At 37.5% G+C, this 14362-nt stretch overlaps 1 protein-coding gene across 2 annotated transcripts in view; it reads right to left on the bottom strand.

The window, feature by feature from the left end:
* The window catches only part of MBIP (MAP3K12 binding inhibitory protein 1), a 35485-nt gene that overhangs the window by 6506 nt on the left and 14617 nt on the right, over positions 1-14362 (bottom strand). For both annotated transcript variants that reach the window (XM_065871543.1, XM_065871544.1), the window contains exon 8: positions 10070-10108. In XM_065871543.1, coding sequence (XP_065727615.1) covers positions 10070-10108 — 39 coding nt within the window. The remainder of the gene's footprint in view (positions 1-10069; positions 10109-14362) is intronic.

Here is a 14362-nt window from a genome sequence, read left to right as displayed (position 1 = left end):
GATCATCCAAAATGAAAATAAATAAGGAAACACAAGCTTTAAATGATACATTAAACAAGATGGACTTAATTGATATTTCTAGGACATTCCACCCCAAAACAACAGAATACACTTTCTTCTCAAGTGCTCATAGAACATTCTCCAGGATAGATCATATCTTGGGTCACAAATCAAGCCTTGGTAAATTTAAGAAAATTGAAATCATATCAACTATCGTTTCTGACCACCACGGTATAAAACTAGATATAAATTACAGGCAAAAATCTGTAAAAAATACAAACACATAGAGGCCAAACAATACACTACTAAATAACCAAGAAATCACTGAAGAAATCAAAGACAAAATCAAAAAACACCCAGAAACAAATGACAATGGAGACACGACGACCCAAAACCTATGGGTTGCAGCAAAAGCAGTTCTAAGAGGGAAGTTTATAGCAATACAATCCTACCTCAAGAAACAACTCAAATAAACAACCTAGCCTTACACCTAAAGCAACTAGAGAAAGAAGAACAAAAAACCCCCAAATTAGCAGAAGGAGAGAAATCATTGAGATCAGAGCACAAATAAATGAAAAAGAAATGAAGGAAATGATAGCAAAGATCAATAAAACTAAAAGCTGGTTCTTTGAGAAGATAAACAAAATAGATAAACCATTAGCCAGGCTCATCAAGAAAAAAAGGGAGAAGACTCAAATCAATAGAATTAGAAATGAAAAAGGAGAAGTAACAACTGACACTGCAGAAATACAAAAGATCATCAGAGATTACTACAAGCAACTCTATGCCAATAAAATGGACAACCTGGAAGAAATGGACAAATTCTTAGAAGTTCACAACCTGCCAAGACAATCAGGAAGAAATAGAATATATGAACAGACCAATCACAAGCACTGAAATTGAAACTGTGATTAAAAATCTTCCAACAAACAAAAGCCCAGGACCAGATGGCTTCACAGGCGAATTCTATCAAACATTTAGAGAAGAGCAAACACCTATCCTTCTCAAACTCTTCCAAAATATAGCAGAGGGAGGAACACTCCCAAACTCATTCTAGGAGGCCACCATCACCTTGATACCAAAACCAGATAAGAATGTCACAAAGAAAGAAAACTACAGGCCAATATCACTGATGAACATAGATGCAAAAATCCTCAACAAAATACTAGCAAACAGAATCCAACAGCACATTAAAAGGATCATACACCATGATCAAGTGGGGTTTATTCCAGGAATGCAAGGATTCTTCAATGTACGCAAATCAATCAATGTGATAAACCATATTAACAAATTGAAGGAGAAAAACCATATGATCATCTCAATAGATGCAGAGAAAGCTTTTGACAAAATTCAACACCCATTTATGAGAAAAACCCTCCAGAAAGTAGGCATAGAGGGAACTTTCCTCAACATAATAAAGGCCATATATGACAAACCCACAGCCAACATCGTCCTCAATGGTGAAAAACTGAAAACATTTCCACTAAGATCACGAACAAGACAAGGTTGCCCACTCTCACCACTATTATTCAATATAGTTTTGGAAGTTTTAGCCACAGCAATCAGAGAAGAAAAGGAAATAAAAGGAATCCAAATCGGAAAAGAAGAAGTAAAGCTGTCACTGTTTGCAGATGACATGATACTATACATAGAGAATCCTAAAGATGCTACCAGAAAACTACTAGAGCTAATCAATGAATTTGGTAAAGTTGCAGGATACAAAATTAATGCACAGAAATCTCTTGCATTCCTATACAATGATGATGAAAAATCTGAAAGTGAAATCAAGAAAACACTCCCATTTACCATTGCAACAAAAAGAATAAAATATCTAGGAATAAACCTACCTAAGGAGACAAAAGACCTGTATGCAGAAAATTATAAGACACTGATGAAAGAAATTAAAGATGATACAAATAGATGGAGAGATATACCATGTTCTTGGATGGGAAGAATCAACATTGTGAAAATGACTCTACTACCCAAAGCAATCTACAGATTTAGTGCAATCCCTATCAAACTACCACTGGCATTTTTCACAGAACTAGAACAAAAAAGTTCACAATTTGTATGGAAACACTAAAGACCCTGAATAGCCATAGCAATCTTGAGAACGAAAAATGCAGCTGGAGGAATCAGGCTCCCTGACTTCAGACTATACTACAAAGCTACAGTAATCAAGACAGTATGGTACTGGCACAAAAACAGAAAGATAGATCAATGGAACAGGATAGAAAGCCCAGAGATAAACCCCCGCACATATGGTCACCTTATCTTTGATAAAGGAGGCAGGAATGTACAGTGGAGAAAGGACAGCCTCTTCAATAAGTGGTGCTGGGAAAACTGGACAGGTACATGTAAAAGTATGAGATTAGATCACTCCCTAACACCATACACAAAAATAAGCTCAAAATGGATTAAAGACCTAAATCTAAGGTCAGACACTATAAAACTCTTAGAGGAAAACATAGGCAGAACACGCTATGACATAAATCACAGCAAGATCCTTTTTGACCAACCTCCTAGAGAAATGGAAAAAAAACAAAAATAAACAAATGGCACCTAATGAAACTTAAAGCTTTTGCACAGGAAAGGAAACCATAAACAAGAGGAAAAGACAACTTTCAGAATGGGAGAAAATATTTGCAAATGAAGCAACTGACAAAGGATTAATCTCCAAAATTTACAAGCAGCTCATGCAGCTCAATATCAAAAGAACAAACAACGCAATCCAAAAACGGGCAGAAGACCTAAACAGACATTTCTCCAAAGAAGATATACAGATAGCCAACAAACACATGAAAGAATGCTCAACATCATTAATCATTAGGGAAATGCAAATGAAAACAACAATGAGGTATCACCTCACACCAGTCAGAATGGCCATCATCAAAAAATCTACAAACAATAAATGCTGAAGAGGGTGTGGAGAAAAGGGAACACTCTTGCACTGTTGGTGGGAAGGTAAACTGATACAGCTACTATGGAGAACAGTATGGAGGTTCCTTAGAAAACTAAAAATAGAAACCCAGCAATCCCCCTACTGGGCGTATACCCTGGTAAACCATAATTCAAGAGAGGTCATGTACCACAATGTTTATGGGAGCTCTATTTACAATAGCCAGGACATGGAAGCAACCTAAGTGTTCATCGACAGATGAATGGATAAAGAAGATGTGGCACATATATACAATGGAATATTACTCAGCCATAAAAAGAAATGAAATTGAGTTATTTGTAGTGAGGTGGATGGACCTAGTCTGTCATACGAAGTGAAGTAAGTCAGACAAAAACAAATACCGTATGCTAACACATATATATGGAATCTAAAGGAAAAAAAATCATGATGAAGATCCTAGGGGCAGGACAGGAATAAAGATGCAGATGTAGAGAATGAACTAGAGGACACAGGGTGGGGAAGGTTAAGCTGATACGAAGTTAGAGAGTGGCATGGACTTATATACACTACCAAATGTAAAACAGATAGCTAGTGGGAAGCAGTCACATAGCATAGGGAGATCAGCTCAGTGCTTTGTGACCAGAGAGGTGGGATAGGGAGGGTGGGAGGGAGAAGCAAGTGGGAGGAGATATGGGAATATATGTATGTGTATAGCTGATTCACTTTGTTATAAAGCAGAAACTAACACCATTGTAAAGCACTTATACTCCAATAAAGATGTTAAAATAAAAGAAAAAGAAAAAAGACAGTCTCTTCAGCATGTGGTGCTGGAAAGCTGCACAGCTATATGTATATCAAGTCACTCCCCCACACCATATAGAAAAGTAAACCGAAAATAGGTTAAAGACGTAAATATAGGACATGACGCCAATAACTCCTGGAAGAAAAACATAGGCAAAACATTTTTCAGCCATAAATCACAGCAATTTCTTAGATCAGTCTCTCAAAGCAAAAGAAGTAATATTAAAAATAAACAAGACCTAATCAAACTTAAAAGCTTTTGCATAGCAAAGGAAATCATCAACAAATTATAAGACAACCAACATATACTGCAGAGAGAAGACCAGCCCAGAGCATTTGGCTTTGAAGCCCAGCAGGGATGGCTTTTGGGAATCCCACAGGGTTGGGGAAATAAAGACTTCACTCTTAAAGGGCACACACAAAATTTCACACACTCTAGGATCCAGAGCAGAATCAGTAATTTGACAGGAGCCTGGGTCAGACCAACCTTCTGATCTTGCAGAGTCATCCAGAGAGACAGAAATTAGTTGCAGCTCACCCTGGTTACACAGCCACTGGCTGGTGGGCCAGCCATTTTTAGAAGCCTGTTCCAACATGTGGACAACACTGGTGCTAGCAAGTGGCATTGTGGAATCCTCCCTCTAGATTATTAGCCGCAGGACCCAGCCCCGTTCTAGCTCAGCAGCCTGTAGGCACCAGTGCTGGGATGCCTCAAGCCAAAGCAACTAAATGGGCCGGGACACAGCCCCACTCACCAGCAGACAGGCTGCCTTAAGACCTCCTCAGCCCATGGCTACCTCTGGACACAGCCCTGGCAACCAGAGGATCCAGGACCCAGCTCCACCCACAAGTGGGCAGGCACCAGTCCCAGAATCCCCTGGGCCCCGGCCCTGCCCTGGAAGCCCGCTTTAACCTCTGAACCAGTCTCACCCACCAAGGGACAGACACCAACCACAAGAAAACGACAGCTCCACAGCCTGCACACCCGGACTGCCTACCAGTAGGCCACACTTTAAACTGGGACCAGCTTGGCCCTGCCCAGTAGCAGGCCAACACAAGCTTCAGGATGTCCTGGATGCCACACTCAACTGTGTCAGGAACCGGCCCCACCCACCAGTGATGCAAAACTAGCTCTGGGTCGCCTTGGCCATAGAATTAAGACTCCAGGACCTGGCTCTGCCTGCCAGTAGGCCAGCACTAGCTGCAGGACCTGGATTCACCCACCATGTGCAGGCAACAGCCCCGGAGTGTTCTGGAACTTGACTCCAGCCACCAGTGGGGCAAAATTAGCTCCAAGGCTACCTGGGGTTCTGCAGTCAGCCACCGTGTGACCCAGTCCCACGAACCTGTGGTTGGCAGCCTCCACACAAGGCAGGGCCTGGCAGCCAACCAGACTAGGGGCCAACCAAGCCTACTAGACCACCCACATAGCCAGCCGCAACAGAAGGACCCATGCAGCCCTCATAAGGGGAACCCCTAGAGCATATAGCTCAGGTAACAAAAGGCCAATTCTCCATTGTTGGGAAACATAACCAACCACCAGATACATAAAAGTAAAAACAGCAACTCAGGCAAAATGAGACAACAAAGGAACATGTTCCAGACAAAAGAACAAGATAAAACATGAGAAGAAGAACTAAGTGAAGTGGAGACAGCCTGAGAAAGAGTTCAGGTGGTGATCGTAAATATGACCAAAGAGCTCAGGAGAAGAATGGATGCACAGAGAGAGAAGTTAGAAGTTATTAACAAAGAGTTAGAAAATATAAAGAACAACCAAACAGAGATGAAGAATACAATATGTGAAATGAAAAATACACTAGAAGGAATCAACAGTAGACTAAATGAAAGAGAGGAATGGATCAGTGAGCTGGAATACAGAGTAGTGGAAATCATTGATGCTGAACAAACAAAAGAAAAATGAATGAAAAGAAATGAGGACAGCTCAGGAGACCTCTGGGACAACACTGAGCACACTAATGTTTGCATTATAGGGGTCCTAGAAGAAAAGAGAGAAAAGGGCTGAGAACATATTGGAAGACATAATAGCTGAAAACTTCCCTAATCTGGGAAAGGAAACAGACATCCAAGTCTAGGAAGCACAGAGAATGCCACTCAGGATTAACCCAAAGAGGAACACACCAAAACACACTGTAATTAAAATGGCAAAAATTAAAGTTAAAAGTAGCAAGGAAAAAGCAACAAGTTACATACAAGGGAATTCCCTTATGGCTTTCAAGTGATTTTTCAGCAGAAAGTCTGCAGATCAGAAAGGAGTTGCATGATATATTTAAAGAGATAAAAGGGAAGAACCTACAACCAAGAATACTCTATGCAGCAACGCTCTTTTTCAGATTTGATGGAGAGATCAAAAGCTTTACAGACAAGCAAAAGCTAAGAGTTCAGCAGCACCAAATAAGCTTTACAAGAAATGTTAAAGGAGTGTCTAGAAGCAAAAACAAAAGGCCACAAATAGAAATGTGAAAATTACAAAAGGAAAAGGCTCATCAATAAAGGGAAACATACAGTAAAGGTAGTAAATCATCCATGCACAAAGATAGTAAGAAGGTTAAAAGACAAAAGTAGTGAAATCATCTAACATCCACAATAAACAATTAAGGGATACACAAAAAAATCAGATGTAACAATATGACATCAAAAACAGTAATCATGAGAGAAAGAGAGGACAAAGGCAGGGTTGTTAAAATGCATTTGAAATAAGAGATCAACAACTTAAAACAATCATGTATATATATGTGTGTGTGTGTGTGTGTGTGTGTGTGTATATATATATATATATATATATATAGTCTGCTATATAAAAACCTCATGGTAACCAAAAACCAAAAATCTGTAATAGATATATACACAGAGAAGAAAGACAAATACAAATATAACACTAAAGACAGTCATCAAGTCACAACAAAAAAAAAGCAAACAAAAATTACCTACAAAAACAACCCCAAAACAATTAACAAAATGTCAACAGGTACATATCAATAATTACTTTAAATATAAATGGACTAAATGCTACAATCAAATGACAATGGCTAAATGGATAAAAAGCAAGACCTCTATATATGCTGCCTACAAGAGACTCACTTCATATCTAAAGACTCACACAGACTGAAATTGAAAGGATGGGAAAAAGTAGTCCATGCACATGGAAATCAAAAGAAAGCTGGAGTAGCAATATTTATATCATACAAAATAGACTTTAAAATAAAGACTGTTCGAAGAGACAAAGGAGGACATTACATAATGATCAAGGGATCGATCCAAGAAAAAGATATAACAATTGTAAATACATATGCACCCCAACATAGGAGCACCTAAATACATAAAGCAAATATTAACAGACATAAAGGGAGAAATTGACAGTAACACGATAATAGTAGGGGACTTTAACACCCCACTTATATCAACGGACAGATCACCCAGACAGAAAATCAATACAGAATCACTGGCCTTAAATGACACATTGGACCAGAAGAACTTATTCATATACAGAGAACATTCCTTCTGAAAGCAGCAGAACACATTCTTTTTAAGTGCACATGACCAGTCTCCAGGATAGATCACAGCTAAGCTACAAAACAAGCCTTGGTAAATTTAAGAAAATTGAAATCCTATCAAGTATCTTTTCCAACCACAACACTATGAGACTAGAAATCAACAACCAAACAAACAAACAAAAACATCACCTGCAAAAGACACAAACACATGGAGGCTACTAAAAAAACAATATGCTACTAAATAACCAATGGATCACTGAAGAAATCAAAGAGGAAATAAAAAAAAATACCTGCCGACAAATGATAACGAAAATACAACATTCCAAAATCTGTGGAATGCAGCAAAATCAGTTCTAAGAGGGAAATCTATAGCAATAGAAGGTTATCTCAGGAAACAACAAAAACCTCAAATAAACAACCTAAACCTTACATCTATGGCAACTAGAGAAAGAACAAACAAAACTCAAAGTTAGTAGAAGGAAATAAATCATAAAGATCAGAGCAGAAATAAATAAAATAGAAACAAACCCCAAAAATCAACAAAATAGGTAAACCTTTAGCTAGACTCATCAAGAGAAAAGAGGGCCCAATCAATAAAATCAGAAATGGAAAAGGAGAAGTTACAGCCAACACCACAGAAATACAAAGAATCATAAGAGACTACTATGAAAAACTATATGCCAAAATGGACAAATTCCTAGAAATGTACAATTTCCCAATACTGAACCCAGAAGAAATAGAAAATACCAATATCAACAGACCAATTACCAGTAATGAAATTGAATCAGTAATTTTAAAAATCCCCAACAACAAAAATCCAGGACAAGATGGCCTCAGAGGTGAATTTTACTAAACATTTAGAGAATTAACACCTATCCTTCTTAAACTACTCCAAATAACTGCAGAGCTTCCGAACTCATTCTACAAGGCCATCATCACCCTGATACCAAAACCAGACAAAGATACTACAAAAAAAGAAAATTACAGGCTAATATCACTGATGAACACAGATACAAAAATCCTGAACAAAATACTGGCAAACCAAGTTCAACAATATATTAAAAGGATCATATACCATGATCAAGTGGGATTTATCCTAGAGATGCAAGGATTTGTCAATATCTGCAAATCAATCAATGTGATACACATTAACAAACTGAATAAAAACCACATGAACATCTCAATAGATGCAGAAAAACCTTTTGACAAAATTCAACATCTATTTATGATAAAAACTCTCCAGAAAGTGGGCATAAAGGGAACATACCTCAACATAATGAAGGTCATATATGACAAGCCTGCAACTAACATCATACTCAATGGTGAAAAGCTGAAAGCATTTCCTCTAAGATAAAAGGATGTCCACTCTCATCACTTTTATTCAACATAGTATTGTAACTCCTAGTCACAGCAAAAAAAAAAAAAAAAGAAAGAAAGAAAAGGAATCCAAAGTGGAAAGGAAGAAGTAAAATTGTCACTGTTTGCAGATGACATGACACTATACACAGAAAATCCTATGGATGCCACCAAAAAACTACTAGAGCTAATCAATGAATTTGGTAAAGTTGCAGGATACAAAACTAATATATATAAATCTGTTGAATTCTACATATTAACAATGAATTATTAGAAAGAAATTAAGGAAACAATTCTATCAAAAAGAAGAAAATACCTAGGAATAAACCTACCTGAGGTAAAAGACTTGTACTTAAGAAAACTATAAGACACTGATGAAAGGAACTGAAAACAACACAGATGGAAAGATATACCGTGTTCATGGATTAAAAGAATTAATATTGTTAAAAAGACCATATTACAAGGCAATCTACAGATTCAATGCAATCCCTATCAAAATACCAATGGCATTTTTCACAGAACTAAAACGAATAATCTTAAAATTTGTATGAAACCACAAAAGACTGAACAGCCAAACAACAGAGCTGGAGAAATCAGGCTCTATGACTTCAGACTGTACTACAAAGCTACAGTAATCAAAACAGTATAGTACTGGCGCAAAAAACAGACACGTAGATCAGTGGAACAGAATAGAAAGCCCAGAAATAAACCCACACACCTATGGTCAATTAATCTACAACAAAGGAGGCAAGATTATACAATGGAGAAAAGACAGCCTCTTTGATAAGTAGTGCTGGGAAAATTGGACAGATACATGTAAAAGAATGAAATTAGGACATTCTCTAACACCATATACAAAAATAAACTCCAAATGTATTAAAGACCTAAATGTAAGACAGGAAACCATACAACTTTTAGAGGAAAACATAGGTGGAACATTCTGATATAAATCATAGCAATAATTTTTTGGATCTGTCTCCTAAAACAAAGGAAATAAAAGCAAAAATAAATAAGGCTCTATTAAACTTAAAAGCTTTTGCACAGGAAAGGAAACCATCAACTAAATGAAAAGACCTACTGAATGGGAGAAAATATTTGCAAATGATATGACTGATAAGGGATTAATATTCAAAATATATAAACAGCTCTCACAACTCAACAGCAAAAAACAAACATCTCAATCAAAAAATGGGGCGGAAGGGAAGGGATGAGATTTAAATTACTTGAGCATTTATTATTTTTCAGCATTTTGTAACTGATATTTTCTTCTACAATTAACATCTGGATAGATTTTAATACTTATTTGGCCCATCTGAGTCATTCCACATGCTTAAAATAAAATTATTTCTCTAATTCAACACATTAATTTCTGTTGCTCTTTTTTTTTTCAGTCCTTAAATCCACAAACAAGTCCACAACCACAGTAGAAACTTTTATTAATAAGAAAGGTATAAAACCAATCAAACTATTTCAGAAACAAAATAAAAATGTAGTAACTTACTTGAGGTGGTTGAACTTTTCTTCTTTTTCCAGAAAAGTTCTAGATTAAAAGTAAAAAAATAATAAGTAATCAATGCTTAGAAAAATCTAAACAATTTTCCTTTATAGAATAGTGAACAAAATAAGGAGAACCCTGGCAGAAATAAAGCCCACGAACTCACCTAGCACTATCTGTAACTAATATCTGCCTTTTTCTACTTTGGAAGTTACCCTCCAGAGATGGTATTAAAAGTATATAATAGTAACATCACAGCAACATGCTTGTCCCTGACTACACACACTTTCCTATTAATTCCCAGCTTCTAATGAGGCTGAGTGATTGTGGAAAGAGGTGCTCTGTGGATTTCCTACTTAGTTTCCTTTCTTTAACATTTCTATCCCAGGATATTGAACAAGTGAAGCAGCAAGAGACAGAGGGAAACAGAATTTAGAATACCAGGCAAAGGGGTGAAAACACACACATACACACACACCCTTGATTGACTATAAGGGACACTGTGGTTGTCTAAGTGAGCAGCTGTCTGCTGTTCCTCTATGTGACTCAGAGGAATACTGATTCCACCCCACTGGTCTTGTCAGTGACCAAAATGGGCATGGGCCCAATTCTGGCCAATAATTAAGGAGAGTCAGCTGGGGATTAGGGGGAGAACTTCTGGAAGAAACTTCCTCACTTCTAAGAGAAAGCCCTCAAAGGAGGCAGTTCTTCTGGACACTGCTGTTATCTGGTTAGGACACCAGAAAGCACTGTAGCTATCTTGCCATCTGCCTGGGGAAAGAGCCAACACCAAGCAGAGCTGAGAGGGGAAAGAGCTCAGTTCTTTGACAATCATGATTTAGCCCAGTAAATCAATTTACCCTGAAGACTGCATTCTGCTGAACTTCACATTTTATAAGATTATTTCCATACTGTTAGAACCAGTTTGAGTATGAACTTCCATTACTTGAAGCTGATAACATTCTCACCAACACACTGCTGTGTTTTTTAAACCCTGACCTAATGAATTATTTCTAGACTTTGTTCTTAGTTTCACAGAACCACAAGCTCTTGAATGGCAAATTAGTATATTAGTACATCTGACAAAGAAACTGTCAACATAGGTGGCAAAATTTTCTCTTGAACGTTTGTGACCACTGAGATTTACAAGAGAAAGTAAAAATCCTGATTTTCCTTTGTGTCAAAAGCTATTTTCAAAGAATACTGAGGTATGCCTCTTATCAGTAGTTTATAATAAGTGGGAAATCAGTTAAGTGTTGGAATTATTAAATATGGGGAAGAAAGTGCCTATATAAACATGCTCCTTCCTGTGCCAAACTGAGCTGGATACCTGTGGTGGGGCCTATGGGCAGGTAAGGGCTTAATGTTTAATTTGGTCACTACTCAGTCGCCTACCTTCCCACAAGGTGGTTTTTTACACCCTGATGAAAATATACTTCCCCTTGTTTTCCTAACAGCTTAATCTGTAAAATATGGACAGTTTCCATGTCATTGAGCAATCAGATTATTCATGTATCATGAAACCAAAGTGAGAAGTATCAGAACAAGGACATCAGTGGTTCAATGACTTAAAAACAGTACAATGTGGCCTTTGGGGGCTTATTTTAGGTCTGATCAGAATATTTCAACAGGCTGAACACTTAGAAACATATCTGTTGTGGATACACTGGACCAGCTTTAACATTTATTCTGTTTGGGTACAAGGAGATCTCAATGTAAAAGGCAGAAATTTTAACAAGTCTTGGTACCTGAGAGAAAATATTTGAGAGCACAACACACTAAACAGCTGGACAGAGATAATTAAAAATTGTCTCTACTCTCCCACTATTTTAAGTTAGCAGGTAATTTATAGCTACGTTTATAATGCCTGTGTCCCAAAGAGAAGGTGATTAAACACATACATGAGGTTCAGAAAACCCATGCTCTAAGAAAACTCAGTGGTAAGGAGGCCTTTTTCATGACCAACCCCCTTCCTTACTTCTAATCAGTTTTAAAGGGTAACCAATTGCGAAGGGTTACAGATGGAGTGCCTTAAATGTTTCTTCCCTTCTAGTCCCACTGCCCTGATTCAGACCTTCATTTCTCCCTGGTATGGACAATGACATGTTTCCTAAACTACTTTCTTTGACTCCGAACTCTCTCCAACTCACAACTTCACAATGTCACCAGACAGAAACCCATTCTAGGTTTCTTTCGCAAAGACTTAACTGTGCCCCAATGACACTGGAATTACAAACAGGTTAATGTGACCTTCAAGGCCCTCCAAAATGTGTTTGCAATTTAATTTTCCAGCCAGACCCACTTGTTCACCTCATGCTACAGGCCCACCATGACCTTCACGTGTAAACGGCCTGCATGCATGAAGTTGACGTGGCCTTCAGGGCTCCTTCTTCCCACGCTCCCCTTTAGAACCGGGACTTAACCATTACAGACTAGAGTTAAGATTCCACCTAGTCAGTGCTTTCGAACAAAGTTAACATACCTTAAAAGTCCAATAATTAACTATCAGCCAGGTCCTATCCATTCATTCGCACATTTATTCCATGCCTACTACACTCTGTGTTCAAAGACGAACAAGACACAGTTCCTGCCCTTCAGAGGCTGAAAACATAGTGTGAAAAATAGATGTGTAAACATATAAGTCATAAGTGCTATAAAATGAACAAAGTGCTATGGAAATGTACCTGTGAAGAACATTACACTTACTGTTTTCAAGGGTCATAATTTAAAATCAGTAAGTAATTCTCTGGAAATACTCATAAAATTGTATCTTTTAAATGGTCTGTTAAGCAATGCCCTTAAAATTTTTAAAACATTACCACATTCAAATTTTTCCATGTTGAATGTGATGGGTAAAGATCTTAAAACGTGCAACAAATACTAACTTTGTTGTAATTCGTGCTTTATATACATTAACTTTTTTTTGAATTTTATGTCTGTTTCATAAATGAAAAGAATTTTACATAATCTAGGTTTTTTTTAGGAACCAAATACAATTTATATCTTTTCTCTGTTAATGTTTCTCTTTTCATATGCTGTGCTTCAAGGTTACCCAAGATAATCTCTATCCAACTGTGTTTAGAATTCATCTACATGTGAACCTGGATTAGACACATTTCAGTTAAAAACTTTTCATAAATTCAATTTCTAACAAAAGTTCAATCCTTAGGAAATTTAATAGGCTCAATCTTCCCTTGCTTTCTAACTTTAGAAGCTACATATCTAGTCTTTTCCGTAGACTTCTGAGGAATAGATACGTAAAACTATGCAATTGCCATGCGTGTACTCCCAGCAAGAGGAAGGTAAGAGCGGTGAATAATGTGCTATGTTGTCTGCAGGGTGTGTGTTCATCTCCTCTCACGTGCAAGGACAATCCTAGAGCTGGCTCCATTCTGAGCGAGAAGCGCAGCTCCTAGAGATGGCACATTCATCTGTTATGGAAGGGTGGGTATGAAATCTTTGCCTTTGGGTCTGTACCATACATATTCATAGGCCTTAAGGACAGAGTCAATCTGAATGTTTAAACCATTGTCAGTGTTTTGTGCTTGTTGCTCAGTATTAATTTGTGTATGTCATTTCCGATACTAATCCAGAAGTGATCCTTCTAATCAAATATAGGTTAATATATTTGGAACTATTCTTTTAAAGCACTAGTTTTGTTACAGATATGACAACCCAACACATCCATGCCAATCCTGTTTACATTTATCACACTTCCTGCCCCTGAAGTTAGTTTCAGACCTTAGGCCTCTGAAAGTCTCAGTGTTCTTACCAATTCTATGTTCTCACCTCTACACTGTCTCTCCCAACTATCTCAAGTGTAAGTCCTACATTTTGAAAAGCTTACCCGATATTTCTATCTGCATAGCCTGCTATGACTCTAAGTTCACATTTCACCCAAAAATCTCTCTCTCCAGATTTTATTTCTACCAATGATGGTATCATTTTTCCAACCAGAAACTGGACTCATTCTTGCTCCATGTCTCTTTCCATATTCAATCAATTATCAATATTTGCCAACCTTTCTTTACTACTGTCTATGGCACTAATCCTTTCTATTCTCACTCTCATGTCCTTGTTTCAGGATCTCAGTTCACATCTAAACTAGTATAATACTGTCTCCTTATTTTCAGTCTCTCCCTTTTCATATATTTCCCAGAACAGTAATAGATAAATCTTCTAGATATCACTTGCACAAGTCCCTTCCCTGCTCAAATGATTTCAATAGCATTTAAACTTTAAACTTCTGGGGACAGCATTTAAGGTCCTCTACAATCTACTTCTACCTCCTTAATCAAA

The sequence above is a fragment of the Phocoena phocoena genome, chromosome 2, assembly GCF_963924675.1.
Source record: "Phocoena phocoena chromosome 2, mPhoPho1.1, whole genome shotgun sequence".
NCBI classification, from domain to species: domain Eukaryota; kingdom Metazoa; phylum Chordata; class Mammalia; order Artiodactyla; family Phocoenidae; genus Phocoena; species Phocoena phocoena.
Note: the sequence above shows the minus strand (reverse complement) of the source record. Positions and strands in the feature narration are given on the sequence as shown.